General features: G+C 36.1%; 1 protein-coding gene across 2 annotated transcripts in view; it reads right to left on the reverse strand.

The window, feature by feature from the left end:
• Positions 1-26,829, reverse strand: part of UHRF2 (ubiquitin like with PHD and ring finger domains 2) — an 82,720-nt gene that overhangs the window by 46,084 nt on the left and 9,807 nt on the right. For both annotated transcript variants that reach the window (XM_066569864.1, XM_066569863.1), the window contains exons 2-4: positions 22,466-22,708; positions 17,051-17,313; positions 6,215-6,433 (exon numbers count right to left, since the gene is read on the reverse strand). In XM_066569864.1, coding sequence (XP_066425961.1) covers positions 6,215-6,433; positions 17,051-17,313; positions 22,466-22,708 — 725 coding nt within the window. The remainder of the gene's footprint in view (positions 1-6,214; positions 6,434-17,050; positions 17,314-22,465; positions 22,709-26,829) is intronic.

Here is a 26,829-nt window from a genome sequence, read left to right on the forward strand (position 1 = left end):
TGCTACTTAAGATCAGCCAATATGCAGGGAAATGACACAAAGGACAAATCAGTTACTTTTTATGTTCTCTTTTCAAGAAAAGGAAGTATGCAGATCAAATATATGTTCCATATCAGAAAATAATTAGGGACAAGCAAATCTTAAACCAGTAATCCTTCAAATCCTTTCTAGTCTTGGGAACCTCCTGAAGATTTGTCCTCTTTGATGTAGAACAATGAAGCATGCAGATAAGGAGTGTGAAGGAATAGCTATGATCTGTGTAGAACATGTCCATCACAACTAGTGAGTGTTCGTAAAATAGAAACTTCTGTCCAAAGGGAAAGGAGAAAGAAATAAGAAAAGGATATCTGTAAGTCAGCCAAATACTTCTCAAAATGTACTCTTTCATAGAATCATAGAACGGTTGGGTTGAAAGGGACCCTAAAGATCATCTAGTTCCAATCCCTGGCCAGGGACACTTTCCACTAGGCCAGACTGCTTAGAGTTCCACCCAACCCGGCCTTGAACACTAACAGGGATGGGGTATCCACATCTTCCCTGGGCAACCTGTTCCTATGCCTCACCACCCTCATACTACAAAATTTCTTCCCAGTATCTACTCTAAAACAAATATTTCAATTTGAAGCCATTGCCCTTTGTTCTCTCTCTACATGCTGTTGTAAAAAGTCTCTCTGGTTTTTTTGAAGACTCTCTTCAGATACTGGAAGGTTGTAATTAGGTCACACTGAGGCCTTATCTTCTCCAGGTGGAGCAAGTCTCCTTTTCCCAGCCCTTCCTAATAGAAGAGGTGTTCCATTCCCCTCAACTATCTTGGCCTCTTCTGGACTTGCTTCAATTGGTCCATGTCCTTTCCATCCCCTGCCAGGAACCTGGATGCAGCCCTGCAGGTGGGGTCTCAGCAGAGCAGAGCAGAGGGGCAGAATCCCCTCCCTGGCCTTGCTGCCCACACTGCTCTGGATGCAGCCCAGGACATTTGGCTTTCTGGGCTGTGAGTGCCCATGGCTGCGTCACATCCAGCCTCTCATTCACCAGCACCCCAAGTCCTTTTCAAGGCTGAGGTCCATGAGTCTCTCCTTAGCTGGTATCAACACCACGAGTTTAATGCCATAGTTGCTGAATCAAGGTACTGTATCTCGTAAATATCTTGCAAAGAGGACAAGTCCTACACTGAATGGTTACAGGATTCACTCTGCTCATGATCTCTTAATGAGTAATTCTCTGTCAGATAATGTTTTTGTTTGACATTTGACAGAAACAATACAGCCTGAATAACAACATTTCTCTAGAATCCAGGATGTCCCAATATCTCCTGGGATATTTGTCCTGTACCTGGATCCTTAACCAAAGGCACTTCACACTACTCAGAAGTCTCTAATAATATTCTGTACTTAGGCCTATTGAATCTTTTAATTCTTGACTTTTCCTCAAAACTGAAACCACAACTGAAGAAGGGCTAAAAATCTAATCTTGAATTTAGAAGTGAAGAGCTTAATGTACAGTAAACTTCACTTCTAAGTTCAAATAGAGAATTACACTCACATACCACTTCAGCTAACATGATTTCTTTTGTCCAATGAGGTAATTAAGTAGTATGCAAAATATTCTGGGTGTCAAGAGTCATTCCTGTTACGAGTTGTGAGATTATTCCCTAAGGCTGTGTAGCACAAAAAGAGCAGTCTCTAGCCATAGACACTAGTAAAAGCAGTACAAAGAAATGCTTAAAAAGTTCTAGGCATCACCTCTACAGATTCATCATCAAAAATCCCAGCAGGATTCTTGGCCACTCAGAATCTATCTTGATTTGAAACAGTCTTGTTGATTTAAGAGGTGTTCTGTTCTTCAAAGGAGGTGACCAGCTCCACTGAGGTCACAAGAAGAGGAAAGTGAGACATATAAATTCACCTTTTTACTAGTTTTGTTGCCTAGAAGAAATATGCCACTTTTACATCTGTGCAAAAAACCTGTAGGTAAGGTCTTCAGCAATTAAAATTCTTATTACTAGGATACCTGCTGATATAGCATGAAAGTTATTTGAGAAAATGGGTCCAAGTAAATACTGTTATTATTTCACACAGCATCAAAACAATGTCCTCCCACATCAACCAGCAATAGTCAAAGACACTACAAATAAAATAAATAAACAAAGATGCTACTTTGGGTAGAAAATTATGCAAGCATTAGTAAGATATAAACCACATTAATGAAAATTCCAGACCTAAAGAAGAAGCACTGTGAGAACTGTACTATTGGGCATCTACCAACTCACGACAACAACTCTAACATGATGATTATCACAATATATACTGAGAGTGATAGGAAGTATGGTACTGTTATTTTCCAAAGTGTCAAAACAAGGTACAACTACCAATAACTTTCTTTTTAACTAGATAGAAATTCTCAGAGGCACAGGAATTCTTGAAATTATAAACAAAAAACCCCATGCACAGTTTGTTTCACTCACTATTACAGAATACCTCACTATTCGGTAAAGCATTTAATTTCTGTGCCTTTGCAAAGCTGTAAAAACAAATATATGTATGATTTTTTTAAAAATCAGAAGTTAAATATAAATGGAAAATCTTGTCCAAAAAGAAGTAAAGGGAGAAGTTAAAAGTAAAATCTGTACAGGTAGCATAAAGATAATTTTAAAATATCATATTGCATTCTGAGAATAAAACATGCTAGATAAGAATAAAAAGAGTAGTAGGATGATAAATATGAATGCACACCATGAAAAAAAAAGAGGAAGACAAACAGCAGATCTGGCATGTTACAAGAAAAATACAACAAAAATATTTAAAAATTAAGAGAAAGTAATCTGAAAAAAAATTCCTTTTTGGGAGCAGGAATGCTCATACAAAACCCTGCAGAACTAAAGATGACATATATGAACATGAAAATTTAAGACCATTGTATTACATTCCTTTACAGCTGCATAGGTGAAGACATGAAACTTATTCACCTAAAGAAGACTGAACATTCACTCACCTAAAGAAGAAAATTATGTTCACTCTGTATAATTTATATCTACATTCTTACACACCTCCAAAGGCTTAAGCAAAAAAAAGAGTTTTGGTATTGACAGAGTCCTTGCTTGTCCTCAGACTTTCAAGTGTTTAGTGAGGAAAACTAAGATCTAATTTTGTCTCTATTTTCAATTCTAGGAAGGAGCGACTGCAGAGCATCATTTGATCTACTTTGGTTTGATTTGGTATGGTGAATTTAAACGTATCTGCTGGCTCCAAGGCTAAATTCTGAACAGTTAACCTCAAAGACAACGTCATATTATTCTGGACTACAAACAAGTGTTGTCGTTAGGAAATAAAACACTCTCCCCAAAGGGAAAAACAGAGGATATTTAAAACCAGAGATGGAACACCTTGCCAGTTAAAATAAATTCAGAGAGACAGATACTCCAAAATAAGAAACTCACATTCAGAGATCCTGAACTGCAATCATGCACACAGAGTCATGAGAAACCTTAAGTCCTATTCCATGCCCAAAGCACTGCTATTTCCCTAATATTTGTATCTGAGACACAGAAAATCCTGTTCTATATGTTTTAGACATCCTAAAATTACAAATTTCAGCTGCAATATGAATACTATAGAAATGAGAATTAATAATAGGTGGTCAGTTATTCTGCATAATGATGTTTGCCTCCCCTATTCAGTCTCATCCTCTATTTGGTAAAATTCGCTATTTCATATATATTTTCCAAAAGATGAGCTAATGATGACAGACTGCACAGGAATTTTCCTTTTGGTTATGACTAAGATATGAGTAACAGTAATACAAAACAAATACACATGTCAAAATGTGCACCGAAAAAAAGTATTCAGCATATGTTCTACTAGCTTCAAAGCATGACCACAAACAGAATATTCTTGTTATTTCCAGTGATTATACCAATAGCTTCAGGAAATCATTGTCAAAAATGGCAAGATCAATAAATTAAACCTTCAAATATGTCCACTGTGCTGTTTTCCTCCCAACTCCTTTCAGAAGGTATAAGTGTTATTATCAGGGGGAACCCTATTGTACCAGGCACAGTACTGACAGTATTTGAATTTAGCATCTTCTAGTCTGAAGCATAACTATCAGTTTATTTAGATATAGAAAAGACTACCCTATAGAGCTCCAAGCAGAATTTTTTACTAGCCACCAGGAGCTTCCTTTTGCCAATATAAAACTGTCTTAGGTTGGAAATATGGGGTATTCTATTCCTATTTGTTAGAGGTGGAGCAGTTATCTTCCGTTAATTGGGCAGCTTTCTTTATCTCTTCCACAACCAATCCTCCCTCAGGGAGAAATCTTCTGTTAATGAGCCATTGAGTGTCACTGCATGACTGATAAAACTGCATCATCCCATTGGGAGATGCTCTGTCCAGGGGGAAGAGCCAAGCATTCCTACCTGGTTATGATCTGAGACTTGGAACACCACAGGCAGCTTTTCCCACTGGATTCCCAGAGGTGTATAGCTGTCTTCCCCACTGGATTCCCAGATGAAGACCAGGCCCATTGACACCACCACTGGACCTTCAGAGGAAAACTGCACCCTTCTACAGGATCACTGCTTCTACAGAACCACACCTGTCTCTGCAGGACTGCAGCCACCATTTTATCAGACTGCTACCGACATCCTGACCAACAGGGTACCAGGTTGTATTCTGACTCTGTCAGTAGTTTTGCTTTTTTTTTTTTGTACTATTACATTTGCATTTTTAGTTTTCCTAGTAAAGAACTGTTATTCCTAGTCCCATATCTTTGCCTGAGAGCCTTTTCATTTCAAAATTATAGTAATTCGGAGGGAGGGGGTTTACATTTTCCATCTCAGGGGAGGTTCCTGCCTTCCTTAGCAGACACCTGTCTTGTCAAATCAAGACAAAAACATATTTTGATCATCCTATTTTTAACGGATGGGGAAAACTCTGAAAGAATCCATGCAGGCAGTTTTAAATAATGTTATCAACTGACATTTGAACTTGATGTAAACTGTACTCTGGGCAGTTCTATTTTTAGAAGGCCATGAAACCCATCCCTGACTCACCAAATGCCACTAGCACTAAATGCACTACAATGAAAATCTGCGTCTCTCCATTGATCCCGTCCTCCATTTCTTAATCTCTTCTCTCTTTCAAGTTAATAATTCAAAATATCTTCTCATTTTTTTCTAGGTTTGTATTTCAAGTCTGGGTTTTTTTTGCTTTGCCTACAAAACACGTCCATGTGCCTGCTCTACTTAATAAAAGATGACTATAATGCACTGAGAATGTCTAGGAAACTACTATAATTCTAAATTTAAAACTCACCCCCAAAACAGACTTTCATTTACTTGCATGCTTTACTGAGCCAATGTCTTTGCTATTTCCCAGTACTAGATAAGATTGCACTTTTACACAAAATACGGAATTAGACCAGATTCACAGCAACTTCTGTGTGTCTCTCCCAAGTAACCATGACTCACACTAAGTCTTCCTACAGATACAGCATCCTCTTTTCTTGTAAAGAAAACTACAAGGTATACTAGTAGTCCAATTCATTTTCAGGAATACATTCCCAGAACAATGGTAACACTCATGAGTAAATGTGGGATGTGCCAACATTAAATCATCCACTGGTCATCTGTTCCTTCCCTAAGAAGGGAACAACACAACTTACTGACATCAATATCTTAAGGATATCTGCACTAAACACTACTCCTAAAGAACTGTACAGAAGTTTTAAAATGAAATAGTAAAACAAAACAAAGATATTCAGGTGATCTCAGTCACAATGAAAACTTAACAGCAGCTCCACACTCTACTTATCAGAGGTTATAATACTAAATAAATATTTTATTCTTTAAAAATTTATTTAGCCAGTTTACAGACTTATTCAAACTGTCAGAGATGACTCATATTCAGTGAGACCTAGGGGTTCCCAATTATCTAAAAAATTACTGGAACATGCTCTGATCAATCTGAATCACACATAATACATAAAAACCTTTATGGTTGCCTCTGGCAATCTCCTGAAAATTAAAAATTCTGACTTACAGTTAAGTCTGCACATTGTAAAAACCATGCATTGTAATTTTGTAATTCACACAGCTGTGGAATCAAAGAACCACATTAAAATTAATCTAGTGGTGACTAGCAGATAAAAAAAAAACCAAACAAATACATTTCATATTATATGTAGAGATTTTCTGAGTTGGTCAAGCAAATCTTACCCCAGCAGAATTTTAGCATGAACCTCTTTGTTAGTCCTTGAGATTTCTCTCAAAGAGGTAATTTCTGCATCAAACCAAAATCCTCTTTCTTCTGGTGTCTCAACATTGTAGTTAACCATCACCACATCACCCACTTTTAGCTCACTCCACTTCAGAATGGTTCTTGCTCGGGGCCGAAGATTAACTGTGTCCATTTCTATTATGCCATTTTCTGGGTACCTTGAAAAGCAAAACCAACAACACCAATGATTATGACTATGGGAACAGTAAAAAGAAAGTCACAGACAACTTTATTCAGAAATAAAAGTTTTTAAATGTTCTTTGGGCACACAAAAACCATAAAATCTGACTTATTATCCTTTTAAAAATATGGCTTTCCTCTAAATACAGACTAAGAATTTGTTTCATCTCAGATGGGAAAAATAGCTTCCATGAGTTTAAAAAAAAAAAAAATCAGTAAATCTATATGCACTTCTCAATAATTTAGTGTTATTTGACAGGACTCTAACTAAAATCCCAATGAAGGAAGGAAATTTGAGATGCTTTTTAAATTTGAGATACTTTTCATTTCAACTACAGTTAGTAGTTTTCATTACATGTTTTCATGAAAACTACAGTTTTCTTATATTCCTCTGAATAAGGCAACTATTACTTGATACTAGAGCCTGTATTTGCACGTGTGCTGGAAAAATAGCAGAATATAGACAGGATCAAAATACTAATTGCCAAAAAAAAAAAGCTAGCCTTCAACAAGAAGTTAAAAGACGCTAAAGTGAAGTTCCTTTTTCATACTGTGTGTAGGCAGATAATCTCCCACCATTAGCTAGTACTACATGAGTTCATAGAAAAATTTAACAGGGAAAATGAAATTAGTCTATTGCAAATAAACAGGTGCTATTAAAATTATCCCTTCTTAACAAACAACGCTGAGGATGATGTATCTAAAATTATATTTTCATCATGAAATTACTGGCACTTTAACAAGAGCGCTCACAGTTAAATTAATATACCTTTATCAAACCACATTGTTAAATATTAATGGCAACATCCAACTCTTACTAATAAAAGTCTGGCTCTACCACTTTACAACATACTTCCCCTTATAGTAAACAAGAATATTTCAAGGTCTTGGGAAAATTGCACATTGCAACTTACTAGTAGTAAGTTGTACTAGTAGTAAGTGGTACTAAAACAACCGTCATTAAGAGCATGAGAACGACAGACTATAGCCTGAAATCAGGATGTCTACTCCTGAACAGTTGACTGAAAGCCCATCAATGAAACTGGACACATTTTAAACTGGTTCATTTTGCTTGTTTTATGCCTTCTCTTGAATCTAACAGACCAGTTTGCTACTACTGATGTGGGGGGCTGGGGGAACAGGGGAGATTTACTGATAGTTTTGTTTAATGAAGCATGAACGGCAACAGTTTAAGAGTGGGTGTACCTTCCAATAAACTAATGGCTAAGTAAAAGAACATATCTCTAACTACTTAAAAAGTTAAATACAAAGCCTGTTTTTGCACAAACATTTTTATGACCCTAATTATAAAATTCCTCACAACAGAAGTTACATCATACAAAGACTGTGATCAAGTCATTATCAAAACAATAGTTTCAAACAATGTAACTCTCCACATTTCCTGAGGTTTTTTTGCCCATATTGTTTCCAAATTCAGCGCATACTGAAAAGCTAACATTTGAGGTTTTGCCTTTATGCCATGCAGCTTTCACCTAAAGAATTACCATATTGTTCTACCATATTAATTATTATTTTAACTGTTATAGCCACAAAAACCATGATTGATTCACCTACACATAATAAGAAAAAGTAAAAAAACAGCTATAGAGATCATGCCTACTTTATTGAATGCCTAAATAACATCACATTATTGTACAACAGGCTACTGAAATCTTAAGACAGCTATGTTTGACCTACTAATCAGTTTCAAAAGTTTTACAGTAAAACCTTCCTAAAGGTTGTAGAAGACAGCAAGTAGAACATAGCAAATACTCAGTTTACTGGAACTCTGAAACCAAAATATTGCCTAAACATCAGGAAACTATAGAAGATAGATCAAAACCAGACACCATTTATGTAGTGAAATAATCAAGTAAGAAATACATATGGAATCATAAATATAACAAATAAACATTTTAGAAGTTCCTATGTCACTATTAAAAAAAAATTGACTTACAAGAGTTAACATTCATAAAAACTTAACCTGATCTGAAAAATCTATTCTCTTCTGAAAGTAAAATGTCTTTAGCTTCTGTTTTTCCTGGGCGAGCTTTGGACAAGGGTTTTTCCCTAAATTAAGATTCATATCTTAATATGAATGAATATCTTAATGTCTTTCTCACCTCTATAGAACTCAGAACAGATCCTTCCTATTGTACTGATGAGGAATTTCAACACATCATCATTAACAATGTCTCCACCTTTGTTCTTAGAAGTAGTTCATGAAAAAACCCAAGTAAAAATATTGCCTATCAGTTATCAAAAGACACTTCCCCCCCCCAGTCCCCTTTTATAAACAGAAACTGTTTTCTAAAGGAAGAAAAGGAAGGCTGACTCTCCACTGAGTGCATTTTCCCTCTAATCATCTGGTCAAAAACGCAAACTAACAAACTTTAGAAAAAAACAAATGAGATGTCTTTTGCCACATTTTACCTTTCTTTTGCAAAGGGTTACAGATATTGAATGTTTTAACTGCTGTGCACATAGAGAAATATTTTCATGGTTGCTGATGAATGCTACTAGCTATTTAACCCTTCATATTGGTCCATAACTGATATCTCAGGCAAAACAGCAGAAGCTTGCCACAAGTTTTTGAGTTATGCTAAAAACTGCAGAGTTAAACTCTGTATGTTAAGGTCAGTACCACTATTCATTTTTATACTATTAAGTCCTATTGAGTACTTTCACAGTAAACTTGTGCCCTCAAATGTGTCTAATGCCACAATTTATTTAAATAAGAAAAAAATGACGGTCACATTAGAAAATTCTACTACCTCACATTCATTTTCCTAAAGTTTAACATGCCATTTGTAAAAATCACATTAATTTAAAATCTAATTCTTAAATATGGAAGAATAATATTTAGCATAGATCACAAGATATGGATGTAGATAAATCAAAATATAAAGAGAATAAATATGGTATTGTAACCTCAAGAATTACCTGAAAATTAATTCTTGCCCATTCCGGGAAGCTTTAATAAAGGACTACTGTGAGACATGAACATATGCTGAAAGTGTTTTCTCATTTATTGAGTTACATTTAAAATCCTAAGATCACACTCAAGAGAAAACAAAAATTTTCACAGCAATGTTTTAATTAGCCTAGCATAAATTTGTACAGTTGAAATGAAGATTATATGGCAAAATTAAACCTTGAAATTTAAAACAGCTGTGGACAGTTTCTTGGTTTTCCATGTTTTTAGGAAATTTGGCAACTAATACTGAAAAAAAGAGCTGTAACAGCAAGCATAATCATAAGAATTTAATGAATATTTCCCATAGGAGTCTCTATCTATCTCTAATTTAATTCTTCCCTGTAGCATTTCCAACACTAGCATAGCAAGGACTTCTTGAGAATTCCTATCTTTGTAGACAGTCTCCATAGCAAAGAATTATTCATCAAGCAAAAATTCCAGTATTTCTTAGTTATGGCCAGATGGTTGGCAGTGGTTCCTAAAATGCTCCAACGCCAGGACACATAGTATTTCCATGTCAGAATAAACCCAAGCCTACTCAGTTTACTGAGACCTTGCAACATATCCTCTCACACTTTTCCCAGCTGTTACTAGAACAAATAGAACTGGAAAAATAAAAACAAAAGTAAAGACTTCCCCAACCACTGTCCACACTAGTACAGCAAGGAATGATAGTGCAGATGCACAATTTTAAAAATTATTTTCCAATACTAATAAAATTGAAGTATCATTTATTTTCTCAATCATAAAATTCAGAAATGAGTCATCCCAACTCTGGAATGAAGGAATAGAAGGGCAAAAACAAAAAAAAGAAACAGAAAGGAATGAACTCTTGGAAGAGGTAAATCTGACTAAGAAGGCAGAACTGGTTAAAAATTAGGTTGCTACCACCCCACTCCCTTCTAACCTGAGAAAATAATCAGCCCAGTTTTGCTGTACTGTTTGAGAAAGCCAACACAGTGTTACAAAAAGCACTACACTGTAAGGCACAATTATGAATGGAAAAAAAAATCATTGGGGTAGTCAAGCTGTGCACTTCCAAAAAACCAGTAGGTCTGATAATTTGTTATTACAAGAAAAACAAGTAATATATTTCAAAAGACAGACTTGAAGGGATACTGAATATCAATAAAGATAAAAAAATCAGTCACATGGAACATAAACAAGATTTTGAGAACTCGACCTAACAACTAATAACAGAATTAAGCAGCTTAAACACTGAGAAACTGTATCAATAGCCTGAAGAGAATGATCTTAGTTTCCCAATTACTTTAATTCTGAGTTTCCAAAAATGTAACTTCTAGTCTTACACGACTACGCTGTCGTGTAAGTATTCAGACAACATGGATACTCTGAAAGGAGACAACCTGGAAATAAGTATATCAAAACAGAAGTTCAGAAGTGTAAGAAATACACAGAACATTCAATTTTTAATACAATAATTTTGTATTACAAGTTTAAGTAATGTGAATATCGTGAAAAACAGGTTTACTTCCCTGGATAGCAGACAAGTCATGCATTTTTTCAAAAAACTTTCCTCAGAAATGCAAGGAGAACACCTACAGCTAATTCAAGATAAATTAATATGTGGTAACATTCAATCTTACTCTCACTGTTTACACAATTTTTTTAAGCCAAGAATCAGTTTTAAACAAAAAAAAACTTTAACTGTTATTATTTTAGTTGTTCTCTCAAACACTTGCCAGGACAACAAAGCTTCCCTCCCTTAGCTCAAATCCTTTCTAAAGAGACATAAGAAGCACCTAGATTGTCTCCTCAAGCTTTTTCCTATTCAGTTTGCACAAGGAACCTACCACATCAGAAATCAGAGTCTTACAGTTAATGGCTGTTGCCAAAACCCTGACTACAATACAAATACTCAGACATTATAAAACACAAAATAAGCAGTCAGAAACCCAATGCAAATGGGACAAATAACCTTACAAGGAACTAACTTCTGAAAATGAAGAGCAGCAGTGTGTAGCTACTCCCATAAAATACTTTCAAGTATGAATGATTCTGGTGGCATGCTTTCTAGTGAGGATATATAGAAAAAAAGACATCTGACATATCAGCTCTTTGATTACTTTAAGATTGTCTAATAAACTGTATGAGGTAAAAATTTTGAATGAGTAAACAAACTAATCACTGATACTAGGAAGTGGAAAACAAAATTACATTGCTAGGAGAGGTGCTCCAAAGTAGTCACTCAGACTACTTACAAATATAATTATATATATTTTGTGACTGACATAAGGTCAGAAAGAACATGTGGTACCCATAGGAACAGATTGTCTTAACATTCTACTTAGCAGACAATATAGCTTTCATTCCTCTTTCTCTTCTGAAATTCTAAACTCTCCAACATAAACAAAAGGATGTAAGTGCTATAAAGAAAACTACAGTTTATAGCTCCCATAAGTTTGTCATGTTTCTAGCCATTAACTTCATGTCCTTCAAAAGGAATCCCTTTCCTCACTTCAGTGTCTCAGACTAGAGTCAGGAATCTCATAATACGTATCCTCCTGATTTGCATTCTTTTCTGTGTTAAATGTTTATAAAGAAAAGTCAGATAACTCAACTAAACATTTACAAGGGTTAATTGAGAAACACATAGCATGCAAAGGAATGTATTTTGACACTTCTTCACAGAAGACAAAACAGAGCAGTTTGCATCATGCACTATCACTAATGCTGCAGAAAGCAGCTACCTCTCAAAGAAGCAGGGAATCTTTCCTATATGAGGCCCCACTGGATATAGGATTAATTTATTTGACTGATGAATGAAAAACGCAGTAACATTCACCTAGTAAACCTAGTTTTTAGATATATTAGGAAACAAGAGCACTTCATTGTACAGTCACATAACTACAAAATTCAATGCAACTTCACTATCAGATATACACAGCTGGAAAGCAAAGTATAAGAAAGAAGTAGAAGTTACCTCATCTGAGAACGGCCCATAATGTCTTTTGGTGTCCAAAAATCAATTTATCAGTAGTGTGATCTAAGTGAATTCTCAGATTAAATCCCAGCCTACTCCCTGTATGTGAAAATTTCATATTAAAAACATTCAGAAAATAGACCTGGCTAAGGAAGTCTTGTCTTCAAACCATTCCTTGAGAAAATAAAAGCAAGCTTAATACTATTATTCTCTCGACAATCTCTTCAGCTGTGAATTACACTTTCAAGTACAAAGTGGGTTTTTTTGACCAGGCAGTACTTAGAACTTTTCTCCTCATTGCCCTCAGTATAGTCTGTGCTCTCCAGCTATAAGACTGTGTCTTGCATATTGCTTTAACAGCCACACAGGATGACTACACTTTCTTGATCTCTGTGGCACCACAGTGAAATCCTAATTTTCTTAATATGTGAGTGTGTGTACATCTTTAAAATCTGAGGGCATTACTCCACAGCTTACATTAAGCATGAAGTAAAGAGAAGCAATTAGTTCCCTAGAAGAAATAACTACAGCATACTTTATATGGCATATGATGCAGATATTACCTCATGGTTTAAAATAAAATTCTCTGATTGTAATAAAACGTGAGGGGAATATCATCAGCCAAAACAATGGCCTTGTAAGAAGTTACCTACACTTGAGCCACACTTAATCTGTACTTGCATGTAAGTTGGCATACTGAAATTTCTCATGCTGCAGAAACATCCAGCCTCCCTGTGGCTTCTGCTGAGGGCCTTCTTAAATGGAAAGACTTTATTACAAATGACTGGAACAAGAAAAGAAAGGACAAGACATTACTTGATTGCAATCCAAATACTTAGGGTAAATCCTAAGTCTTCCTGCTGCTTTGGGGATGATCAAGAAGCCAATACTTGCAGAATGAGAACTTTCTCCCTGAAACTAAGTACACGATAACCAGTGCTACACCAGTAACAAATATGAAATACAATAAGGTAAGAGGAAAGGGCAAATGCTGATATAACACAGCATTGTAGGCATGTCCTTATGGTGCCACTCTGCTACTGAAATGTCCTGTTTCTGATTTGGAAGTGATTCTTAAGCAAGCTTAAGAATGTGGTGGAGATCACCTACAGTTATCTCAGCTAATTTTAGGACCTCAGCATGTGCTGGCTTCCTCACAAGTCCTTTCAAATCCTGATTCAGCTTTTTTATGTTCAAGACAGGTTAATTTCTTCTGTATTTAAAGTCAGTTGCTGGGAGCAGAAGAAAGAAATGTATGATGATTTTGTATGAACCCTGATAGCACATCCTCACTTCAAAGTGTTTAATGGCTCCTTGTGATACCCACAAATGCAAACGTGAAATGGAAATACAGGGAATAAAGTCTAAGGGGAGGAAGAAACACTGACAAAAACAGGAACACACCTTCAAACTGCTGACATTAGGGAAAAACCTGCATTCAGAAATGGAAAGCAGAAGATGGACTGTCACGCAGAAGTTACATAGCCAGAAAGGGATGTCAAGAAATTTGATACTGCCTGAAGGTCAGCATTGGTAATAAAACTGGTATTTTGGTGTCTTGCTCACTGGTGAAATTAGGGCTCTCAAACAAGTATAAATCTTTGAAGTGGAGTCAAAATTCTTGGTAAGTGCAATCTGAAACTGAGTTCTTTTCCTCCCAATGGCCCAAGGTTTTCTCTCTGCAGAAATAAGTGGGCCTTATAACTATTGCAGCAATTTAGTTAAATACTAGACACATAGCTGGGGTGGGGCATGGTGGTGGAAGTGGTGGGAGAAAACTACTACAGAAACAACTCACTCACCAGAGCTGTTATCTACAAAATCACCGACGAATGCGTAGTACCTCCTATCTGCAGCAGTCACAGCTGGTAGGAAAGCTCTGTTTAGTCAGAAGGTGGTTACCCCTTTGAGATTACTATAATTAATTCTTGCCCAGAAAGGGAAATTTCCCTTAACTATACTCTTTGCAAAAAGAGCTCTCTCATATTTTTTCCTTTCACATTCACTCTAACTACACTACTTAAACAAGAAACAGAAAGAGGAACAAGCAAACACTGAACCCCTCCGAGGAGGAACACTTTTATGAAATCTAAAACTGCATATTAAAGCATTTAGGTTTTGTACAGGACTTGTGATATGTAAGTCTAGCAGCACCTGGTGCTAAAGCCAGCTTTCTCACTTAAGAAAAGGACAAGTCCTTCTTCACCCCTTAAGAAAAACTGCTATAGGAGAATGTAGTGATCTAAGGGGTAGAGTAGACCAATTCAATGCATTACAGGTGACCTGACCTATCCCTGTAATCCTATCAACTGTAATCTTCATGGTGATTTTTTTTTTCAAATTGGAAAAGCATCAGTTATGATTTGTGTGTGTGCATTTGTGCCCATCTCTGACATACAGTTTCTCCAATGTATTAAAGTAATTTTGATGGCTTTACTGGCACCAGGTTTATGTCTTTCATTTTTAAGTAATTTTTGCTCTATATTTTTACTCTATCTATAATGGAGAGTGTGTCATGTCTGTGTCATGTAAGAATACCTGTTGTAGGAAAGATGGAGCTAAAACTATGTCACCCATGAGAGCCACTATCTATCAGAGATAAAAAAGAAAAAAGCTTCTCCAAAACAGCACCACAAGGACAGACTAGAAAATGCCAAGTACATCTGGCAGCAAAATGCTTAATCCAAACCTGAAAAACAAAACACCCACACACAAGTAACTGTGCAGGGCATAGTACTCACAGTAAGATAGGACGCTTGAAGAACAGGAGTGAAGAGATAAATTAATATGTTTCTGTAGCAGAAAACAACTGTGTGTCAAAGTACACCATGATCTTCCTACTTATCCACATCAAGCAAAGAGGTGGCAGAATAAAAGTGTTGTCTACAGACATCAGAGGTAAACACTAATGTATGAAAACAAAGTGGTAGAAGTACAAATGTAGTTACAATAGGAATGTGCATGTTGGATAATGCTAAAAGAAAAAAAGTGAGCCCCCAAAAGAATTGTATCAGGAACATCCATCAAGAACTTTCACTCATAAATTTACAAGTTGCACTTTCCAATAACATTTCTTTCCAAAAGCTCTAACTTCCAATATCTTAAGACTGATCAGTTTAACTGTGACCATCTTGCTACATTATGCTTCTGTGCCTTACTCAATTTTATTGGCTAAATGTATGGAGCTGCTATACATAAGCACCTTGTAGGAGTAAAAAGACTGTCTTCACTTGCTGAAAGGGAAGTACACATAAATAGAGGTCAATCTTTTAATTTAGTAAGACTATACCAAAGAAAAATTAGAACTGTTGTGAAACTTTTCTACTTCTGTAATTCCAACTCATAAAAAATAATACATCTTAAAAAAAAAAAAAAAAAAAAAAACCACCATAATTTCACAGCAATAGTTACAAACACTTTCTCAGAAATGGATGCCAATTACTAACTTACAGATATCCACAGTAATGTAAAATCAGACAATATTAAAGACAAGTCTGAAATCACACCACCGAGGACAGTAATTGCACAGAAAAATATTTTTGTTTTGATCATAATAGTTGACTATGTAACTTTCAAATTTTTAATTCTCTAACTTTTTAAGTAAAATGCTTAGAGTTGCAGATATGGAATCCAAACTTAGCATAGAGTCAAAAAAGTGCATTAAGTTGTATCTATTACTAGTACAAGAAACAATAAGTCCTCTCTGTAATTCAGATGCAGTTATGTAATAAAATATGTAGAGTAGAAATAGCTACTGTAAAAAAGTGTTGTGGAAATCTACATTTAGTTAATATTTAATATACTCTGCATCCTTCTACCTCAACCTTATATTTCACTGACTACAGTATTTTTACTAATCTCAGTATCAAAAATTTAAAATACTCAACTAATTAAAAATTTTATTTGTTTCAAAGCTTAACTTACTGCTTTAACACATTATTACCAAAAAACTTGCAGAACAATTTCCCAAGCAAATGAAGCTGTGCAAAGCCTGCTCATAAATACAAAATCCTTTCAAACTCAAGGTTTCCCACCCACACATTGCAGGCTCTAGAATTTGTTATGACTAGAGAAGGGACAAAAAGCCCTAAACTAACTTGATAAAACTCTACCCTTAATGCCCTCTTCCTCCAGTTCAGGATCAGTTTCAAGCCCTCAGTCACGAAGTTCTCAATAACAAATCTCTACTATAAGAGCAGATCCAAAATTTTGTGCACAATTACTCTATTTGGAATAAAATAAATCCAAATTAAGTAACACAAATTTGCTTCAATGGGAGCTCTCCTTCAGCTCTATTTAGAGGAATTCCATATATACCAGAAATATTTTTTAAAAAAAATTTTAAAAAACCTTACTTGAAAAAAACAACTGTAAAAATTTAGTTAAATAGTTCTTTTTCTTATGTAGAAAGGATGCATATTCTTATATAGAAAGATATTCTTATAAGGAGAAGATACTAATACTTCACAAATATTTAGGCATGAAAGACATCATTGCTGCCAATGGATTTGCTATATCCAACTGAAAAGTGTTATATTTTTTTTTACTTTTTCGTTTCTTGGTTGCAATATTGAACTTGCTTTCTTTGATTCCAAGCTTCTTCAAGAAATTCTTGGTTTATACAAACCAAATAACAACATGTGATGTCCTCAAAATAGTATCAGTAGCACTTACTCATCATACTTGATATGATAAATAGCTTCTTCATCAGTGTCCATACAGTCTGAATAAGATGTGGAAGGTGTACTGTCCAAATTATTTGCATTTTCTCTAGAATGATCTTGATTTAAGTTTCCATTAGTCCTTTTGTAAGTGCTACCACTCTTCCCTTGAGCTTTACCATTCTTATGTCCCTTTGTTGCTCGGGTAACATTTTCTATATGAGCTTCAAACCAGGCTCCAATGTTGATATCACGGGCATCCACCAATTCATTTATCTAAAAGGAAAATTCAATAATGAGTTTATGCTCATTTTATAAAACACCAATTATTAAGAAAAAATAAATCAGACAACTTACTGTGCTACTGCTCAACTTTGTTATCAGTAAAACAATAAACTATAATAACTACTTGCAAGTTCAAGTAATATGCAGTCATAAATACTTTTATTTGCACTTCTAGTATTTTATTATTCTTCCTTCATTAAAATCTAGTATAAATATAAATTATATGTCATTTTAAAAAGCAATGCTAACTTTTTTTTCCCTTCAAATCCAAAAATTTGCCTGTTCTCTTCCATTGTCCTTTTCTCTTGATTCACCCACTGTTCTTTATGGCTATGATAAGCACACACAGTATTAAAATACTAGCTCAAAACCAAAGAGTTACAGACCTTCCTGAGCCTCCAACCTGGAATTATTATTTAGCTTTCTACCTTTCTGTCCGGCAAGATTTTTTTAATCATTAAAGACTCAAGGATAGATAGGAAGAAATCTAACTAGATTGCCACCAGAATCAGCCAGAATGTTATGACTGTAAGAAATGGAACTCATCTCCAGAATTTCTCCCTTCTGTACCCACAGTATTACTACTGGTATTAAGCAACCGAACCATTTTACTATTCTAAATCTTGTTGCATTTTCTCAAGTCTTCAGATAGTAAACAGATGTTCCCTTAATAATACTGAGAATGCTGAAATAAAATATTTAAAACACACTTCAACAGTACATCAACTACAAAAAATTATAACAACAGAATTACTGCAGATTAAAAATCTTTAATTATCAATATGAGACACATGCAGATATGCATATACATAAATACACATATGGTTTAAGCGACAGTCTTTGTCAGGTACCAACATTGTGCCATTCAGATACTTACTCTCACAGACTCCAAAGGCTAATTTCTAAGATATGAATAATCTTATTGTATTTTCACAGGAGCAAAATTCAATAGGTTTTAGTATTTAGAGTAAAGCAATCCTTTAGTATCTGAAAGCACAACTGACAGCAGTTTGAACTAACAAGTTTATCCCATTAAAGGAATTCCTGGTTTACTCTTGCCATTCCTCTTCTTCAGATAACTTCCCAAACCTTATGTTTGTTCTTCCGCATATGTAAAATACCAACATGTATTTTTATTTTTACTTTCTTAGAATTTACAGTATTCAAAGTACAACTTATTACCAGGATGACAATTTAAGCCACATGACAAACAAATCAGAGAAGGAGAGCCATATTTTAAATCTAACAATCTATTCTAAATATGAACAGTGAATTCTGACACTTCTAAAAGGAACCTTCATGTAGGCATCCCTATGTAATCTTACATGTTTGAACTAGCTGCAGCTCAGTGGTGCTTTACTTCCTCTTCTCCAAACAGCTGAATGAGATACACACTATTAAGGATTCCCCATCTACTGCTACTTCATGCAACCAGTTATGCAAGTGCCAAAGAAGCCACGGTAGCCAAGTTAAAATCCATCATATCCAGATACAGAACAACAAAAAATAGTAGTCAAACAATACATCAATGTAAACTCCCTTAATCATTCCTTTAAAATACATGCATATGTAATTACATGTGAATAATTACACAACATACTTCCCATGCTTGCAAAGAGTAAGAGCAAATAATTATTACCACAGACTCCTGAGGAGCATAATACAACAATTTTGTGCAAGTGGAGTTTGGTTTAAGAACTGTTTTATTAGTAGCTATTTGTGAACAGTATTAAACAAACACTGAATTTAATTACAGATTCCATTTGTGTGGTTTTTTTCCAAGCAAGTGTTCTTGGCTAAAATGTTTTTACTGCAGTCAGTGTTCTTTTGAAAGAAAAACTGACCACGTTAGAATCAGAAAATGAAACACACATACACTTCTGAAAGAGCTTTGTTTTTTCTAACATCATTCCTGCATGCCCAAGTCACTGTAACTGCTCTCTTGCAATTTATCGTGTTATTCCTCTTTTTGGCCATTGCTTAGCCAAGGTAGTGTTGTTCAGTAATATCAGGTCCATCTTGGGATGGTCTCCCAGTTCTTAGATCAGATACCACTAACAATTCTTAGTAACAAGGAACAAGAGTTGCACATAAATCCATCCACTACTAGTCCTTCAGAGCCCACAGAACTGTATCAGATGTCAGTACAACCAGACTATAAAACAAGCTACAATATTCTGATTTATATAATATACAATGACCGCACAGAGAAACTCTGTTTAAATCAGTATTTTAACCATCTACCAATAATTTATTATTAACTTTTAGTTCCAATACCAGCTCTACCATTATTTTTTTATAGTTTTTTGAATTGCAGGTTCCATACCAACTAACTTTCCTTCTGGTAACTGAAATCAGAAAGAGAGAGCAGAGCACAGAGGTTTGGAATATCCACAGCATAGAGTAAGTAATAGGTATCTTGTTGAGTCTAGCTCTGGATGGAGATCCAGCGAGACACAGGACTTTGCGCAGACAGAGTAAGTTAAAACATTTCTTCAAGTAACTAAACTATTCCTTATTGTTTGACAATGAAATGCAAAAATCACTAAATATATCCACCTATTTAGCCACCTAATGTACCTCAGTTTATTAGGCTCTAGGCCTTTTCTACTGACTTGTATTAAGTAAGTTTGCAACCTTTGAACTACAATACTGGGTAAAAATACATTCTTCAAAGTTTTCAAATACTGTAATTAGAAATTTGTGTCCATTTATACTGTTACCTATAAATAGCAAACAGTGAAATTACTATACCCTTAATTTTCTCTAGATATATTGAAAACACATTGTTGACTGAAAAAGTAATACTTCACAAGTAATGAAGGAGAAAGTCTTAGCTCTCTGGAATGAGACATAACAAAAATTTCAGCTGACTTGACAAAATAGGTCTCCTTGAGTATGCTTGCTGATACCACCATTCTCTGTGATATTTTCTGATTTAATTCTGAACAAAGCAACTAAGAGACTACTTGATATTTAACACATTGAAATGTAATATTCTTGAAAAATAAACATTTTAGTACTCTTTTCCTCAGATCAGTCTTTCTGATATTTTGACACTCCTTGATTAATTGTAAAGCTTAAGAACTGAAGAACTGGAGCTCTTCCCATTGTAATAAATGGATATAAAAGAAAAAGAAGCACATAAGCGTGAGTCTCCATATTTAAGCTACTGATTTTGTGACTTCCTGATTTCTCAGAGAACAAACAGAAGTCTAACTGAAATTACCTTGTATACGTGTGGCAGCCTCTGTTGCATTAAGGCTACAGAAATTTGGCAGAGAATGAACCCCCTGGTGGTCCAGCTGGACTTCAGAGATCAGAGGGCTGGGTGCCACTGGGCTTGATTCCTAATCAATTCAGCACTATGTTTGGTTGTGTTCAGATTGTGTTCACAATCCAGATTCATCAATAGTGCAGCTCATTGAAGCACCAGGTGGCGGGTTCAGGATCGCCAGTGAGCAGCGCACTAACCACAGAGTGTTAATATGTGTCATGACAGAAGGTAACAGTAACAGAGATCTGTTAGCACTATAAACACCTATATGTTAATATTCATGTAAACTAAAAAATGTTTATATATATATATATATGTGTGTGTGTGTGTGTGTGTGTATATTCAGTTATAATAATAAATATTCCCAAACATAAATAAGTATTCATATGTGTATGAATAAATACTCCTGGGTCTGCTCCAATGCAACTGAGAGGTACAAAGCCCACCTAAATGTGCCCCTTCAGAGAAGGAGGAGAGACATTGTCAGCCTATACCAAGCAAGCAGAGGTGTCTTCCCCCTCTGTCTTTTGTCTCAAAAATACCCCTTCTATATTATAATTTTTGGTCCTACCCAAAGGAACAACTTCATATTACAGGTGGGGTTGTGGTGACTGTGGTCTTACACAGACATGTTCTTTTTTCATCTGCATTCCTAGGTGTGAAAATTACTATGCAAACTGGACTTAATGAATCTTAATAAATTTGGGTGAGAATTTACAATTGATACAAAAGGTAAAATAAACACTTTAGTCCATCTGCTGAGGTGGCAGTAAAGGCTCTCTGACCTCTCTGCCTGATAGTCTTTGTGCACATCCTTATCTCCATAAAGAAAACAGACTTTCAGCAAGGCTTGTCATACATGGTGTAGGAGGAGTGAGGCAAACGCCTGGTGCAGCTGTTCCTCTGTACCTCGCTGGAACAACACAGGGCCATGAGCCCTCTGCTTCACTCCAGACATTGCTCCATTTTTAGACTCTGCTTGAGCCAGGTGCAAGAACAGCCAGAGAGTGGCCCAGCTCATGGTTTTCTTAGCCAGATTTGTTAATTCTTCAAAGACTTAAGGCAACACTGTAGCAAGCTGCATTTATGGCAACTTCAACTTTCTTTTCCTTCTCTGTAATTGTGGACATTTTCTAGCAAAATAATTACTGTTATGGCTATGTCTTATCTAAGAGAAACACCCAAAGAGGAGGTGAAATACTATCATTCCTTACAGATACATATACATGGATGTATTAATATACACACATTCTACTAAATTTCCAATAAGCTAGCAATCTGTAAACTGCGCCTTTTCTGTTTAAATCAAACTTTTGGTACTCTGATGTAATCCTTCTAACAATACTGAAAAATTCAACAAGGCACAAAACTAAATGAATACTAGGTATGCAATTCCTAAAAAATCTACATTAAAAAAGGTATCACTACATAACATATAGCTTAAAGAAATTGTGTTTTTCTACAATTTATCTAGTTCTAATGCAGCATTGAATCATTAGTACTAAAACAATTATTTGGAAAGCATGAAGAAAAAAGAAGGGTAAAAGCTACACTTTAACACATTTTCTTTATTAGCTTCTTTTGTTCACAAGAAAGTATTTGTTTCAGAGCTATTCTAAGTTTTTCAATAATCTGTTTTGAAGAACACAGTGTGTCAGAGTTTGAGAACTCTCCTGAAAAGTGAGATTGGTCCAAGGGACATGCTCATGACTCTCCAAGAGTGAGTTTAAATTATGTGAATTTCATTTAAGCCAAATTGGGGAATTAAATAATAAAAGAACGCAATGAGGATACAGTCTTTGAAACAATAAAACAATACTTTTCTAAAAATAAAATTAAATCCTCAGGAGTGAAGTTTGTACGTACCTTGTACAATCCAATGCCAGGATCAATGAGAAATGAGCGAGACGATGTAGATGGCTGACTTGGTGATCTGCTGTTTGTTTTTTTGACTTTGTTCTTGCAGTTGGAAGCAGCACAGGGATTGACTTCTCCATCCTGATCTGTCACAGATGCAGCGGTAGGAGCTTCAGAATCAGAACGTATCAAAAGCTGAACTATGTCATTTAATCCAACATTGTAGTCAAATAAAGTGTGTCCATCTTCAAGCTGTCAAAAGAAACGTGTACTTGTAAAACTCTACCTTAAGGTACCTAAGTAGTTTTTAAATTTTCTTTTTATAGACAATAATTATGCAGACTAGAATTATGCAGACCTTACTGATAATTAAAAACCTATGTCTTGAGTATATGAAAACGCGAGCTCCTCAAGCTAACTGCAACCATATTTTCATTGATTAAAAATCACTGGAAGACTTAAAACTAAGAACAGACATCTCTACAAAATCATGTCGCCTACCTACAATTAAGCTAAGAAACACAAGAAATGACGAGTTAGGAAATACAAGAAGCAGTACTGCTACTTTGCTCAGTTAAATACTATTAATGACCTAGGGCATCTTTGAAGCAGAGATTTGATTCACCTGAAAGTACAATGTATTGCTTTGAGACAGCAAAATTAGTATTAGCTACACTTTACTTCACACTGCAGTGGGAGAAAAACATGCATGACTGAAAAACATGCACTAAAAAACGGACATCTTTCCAAACTGTTCTAACAAAAAAGTTATCCACCCCCTTTCTCAAGAACAGGTGTTATTTTCAACACCAATTGATATTTCATAAATTTTTTCAAACTGAACAGGTTTCATCAGCTTGTGGGCAGTATCCATACAACAAGAAAAAGGGGGGAAAAGAAGGAACAGGAAAGAAAAAAAAAGGAGCACCTCTCCAGTTCCTCACTAATAGTTTTCTCTAACATTCAAAGGATTTCAGGATAGACAAAACCGGCATCCATATTTCTTTCTCCATCCCCTCTGCTTTTTCAAAACAACTCTGAAAGGCAGGGGACTGTTATGAACAGAAGCTGACAGTCAATCAATGAACCAGTTCTTCTTCCATGAACTTAAAATCTTGCAAAAAAATTAACTTTCCTTACTGCTGATAATTACTGGACCTACAGCTGGGACCTGTAAACAGGAGTATTCATAGTTTGAGTTGAAGCTGACACAGCTGTCTGGTCAACAGGTACAGGAAAAATCTCACTCAGCTGCCCATTTTCAAACCAGTTCAACACACAGCACACAAAACCATACTGAAGATTTTCATGCTGTAACTATTAAAGGAATACAAGTCTTCAAGCAGAAATCTCCAGTAGCTGTGATTGTTCAGGTGGACTACCAACACTGCCTCATATGCCTGGGCCTTCTTCATACTGACAAGTAAGGTGCTTAAGTAACCTTTTCCATCCCACCATGTCATGACTGCCTACACTTTTGACAACTCTTTCACAAAGGGCATAGAAGTGTTCTTGCAGTCCTACTACACTCCAGGATTTTTGGGTGTTCATACCACAAGTATTTTCACTGTTAATAAGTTTAAAGCATTATTCTTATATTCAAAGTACAAAGAAACCCAAAACAAAGACTAATAATGACATTGCAAAACTGCACTGGAGGGGATATCCACCTTGCTACAGCTTCTGATCACTACTCCAGGCCATATTTAAGATTAAACCCCTCCCAAGTGATTTTTCTTGGTTGCAAAATGGTTAAAAAGTTCAGCAGTACATCTGCAAAAGAGACCAATTCTGAAATAATGAATAAATTGGATGTTATTGGAGACACATAACTGCTCCATTTTCTGTTCCAACTGGATTGCACAAACTGTGGCAGAGATTACAGTGTAGTTCCTAGAATCCTATATATAAGGAAGGAATAAGGAAATCTTCTGAAAGCTAATGCACTGGAGAAAAAAAGGTAACTTTGCTCCTGGTAGACCAAAAGTATGTAAGCAGCATGCAGATGAGAGCTTTGCTCCTCTGCCTTTGCTCCTGCTCTCTCAGGACAGGTCCTGTGCAGATTGACAGAAAAATATTTTGGGGTACAGCAGCTTAAAATTTAAAGTTAATTCAGTAAAGATGTAAATCTGAACAACCTGAATTATCTACAATAGGTAGGTAAATGTCTTGTGTCTAGTCCTTGCAATCTATTCTTCAGTCATGAATGCAGATTAAGTTATATAACTAATCCACAAGTAAGTCCTCTCTATTAGCAGAAAAGGTAAAAGAAACCCCAACTTCAAATAAATGAGGGGGGAAAAAGGAATGTCTCCAGGAATGGTTATATTTAACATACACAGAAACAAAGACTTACCAAGGCTAGGCCTTGAGTAACAAGCTGCCTTCTCTAACAGCAGGCGCACAAACCAGCATACCCAAACTACCTATTCCTGCATAACAGTAAGACAAGTCTCCTCTTTGCAGGCATTCAAAATCCACCTGGAAATGTTCCTACTGACCTGTTCGAAGTTGCCCTGCTTTGGTGGGTGTGGGTTGCACTAAATGACCTCCAGAGGCCCCTTCCAACCCTAAATAATCTGTTATTTGGTCTACTCAGCTTTGATGAACATGAACTAAATGATTGGCCAAACAAACTGATGACTGCAAAGTCATCTAATTTACAGAATAAATGTATAAAAAATTAGACTATTAAATGGTTGAGAAAGTGGTTGGATGGTGGCATCCGGAGGGTAGTGGTCAATGGCTCAAAGTCCAAATATTATTAATTAATCTTCGTTAATGACACAGACAATGGAATTGAGTGCACTCTCAGCAAGTCTGATGACACCAGGCTGAGTGGTGCTGTTAACAGACTTGAAGGCTGGGATATCCAGAGGGACCTGGACAAGCTGGAGAAGTATGTCTGTGGGAATCTCATGAGGTTTAATAAGATCAAGTGTAAGGTACTGCATCTGGGTCAGAGCAATCCCCTGATACCAGCACAGGCTGGGGATGAACAGATCCCAGCAGCCCTGCCCAGAAGGGCTTGGGGGTGCTGGTGGGTGAGAGGCTGGACCTGACCCAGCCATGGGCACTTCCAGCCCAGAGAGCCACACGTGTCCTGGGCTGCATCCAGAGCAGGGTGGGCAGCAGGGCCAGGGAGGGGATTCTGCCCCTCTGCTCTGCTCTGCTGAGACCCCACCTGCAGGGCTGCATTCCCAGCACAGGAAGGACATGGAACTGTTGGAGTGAGTCCAGAGGAGGCCAAAAGCATGATTGGAGTGACAGAGATGGAGCAACTCTCCTACAAGGAAATTGAGATTTTTTTCAGCCTGGAGAAGAGAAGGCTTAAGGGTCACCTAATTGCAAACTTCCAGTTCCCAAAGGGAGCCTACAAGATGGAGAGGAATCTTTAATAATGGCATGTAGTAACAAAACAAGAGGCAATCGCTTCAAACCTGAAAGAGAACTGGTTCAAATTAGATATTAGGAAGAAATTCTTTACAGAGGGTAGTAAGACACTGAAACAGGTTGCCTGGAGAATCTGTGGATGCCTCATTCCTCAAAGTTCAGGGAGAGATTGGATGGGGCCCTAAGCACCTGTGAAAGGTGTCCCTGCCCACAGCAGTGCATTTGGAACAAGATGATCTTTACAGTCCGTTCGAACCCAAACCATTCTATTATTCTATGATCTGCCAAAGTGATTGTGGCTTGTTTTTTCCCCTCTGTTTTTATCACTTATACTCTCTGCAGGAATATTTTATGACACCAGATTATTCTGTGACTAGTGAGGTCACACTCAAGTCTCAAAGCACAGTAACAGACATAAGCACACTTCACATGTCTCCTACTGTGATAGGGAAACAGCTCCTCTATGAGCAAGAAGTACGTTCCTGAGTATGAGCAACTGTATAACTTTAGACCAAGTTGATACAATGCAACAGTGTCTGCTTCTAGAAACAAAGCAGAGTACCACAGAAACTCAACCAGCAGAACTAATCACGTGGTTTTTGACTTGCAAGAACCGATATGTGAATCTGCAGGTATACCTACGCTTAGCCATCACTTCATCACCGACAACTGAAATCTTGGAGTAACAAATTTCGAAAAAAAAACTTGGAGTAACAAATTTCAAAAACAGTGTTTAGAGAAATTTCACACAGGAGAGCAGATGGTTTTTCTGATGGTTTTTTGATGGTTTTTCTTGAATTACAGTAGACAATTTTATCCCATTCTGCTGCATAAAGACACTAAGAAGATTCCCTAAAAATATGTTTGCCCGGACAGCACATTAAAAGAAAAGAAACAAACATTACATGTTTAATAAGCATTTAAAGTCACTCGTCAATCACAAGTTCATATATGCAAATGAGAAACAAAAGTAATCACAC

This window comes from Molothrus aeneus, chromosome Z (assembly GCF_037042795.1).
Source record: "Molothrus aeneus isolate 106 chromosome Z, BPBGC_Maene_1.0, whole genome shotgun sequence".
Taxonomy (NCBI): domain Eukaryota; kingdom Metazoa; phylum Chordata; class Aves; order Passeriformes; family Icteridae; genus Molothrus; species Molothrus aeneus.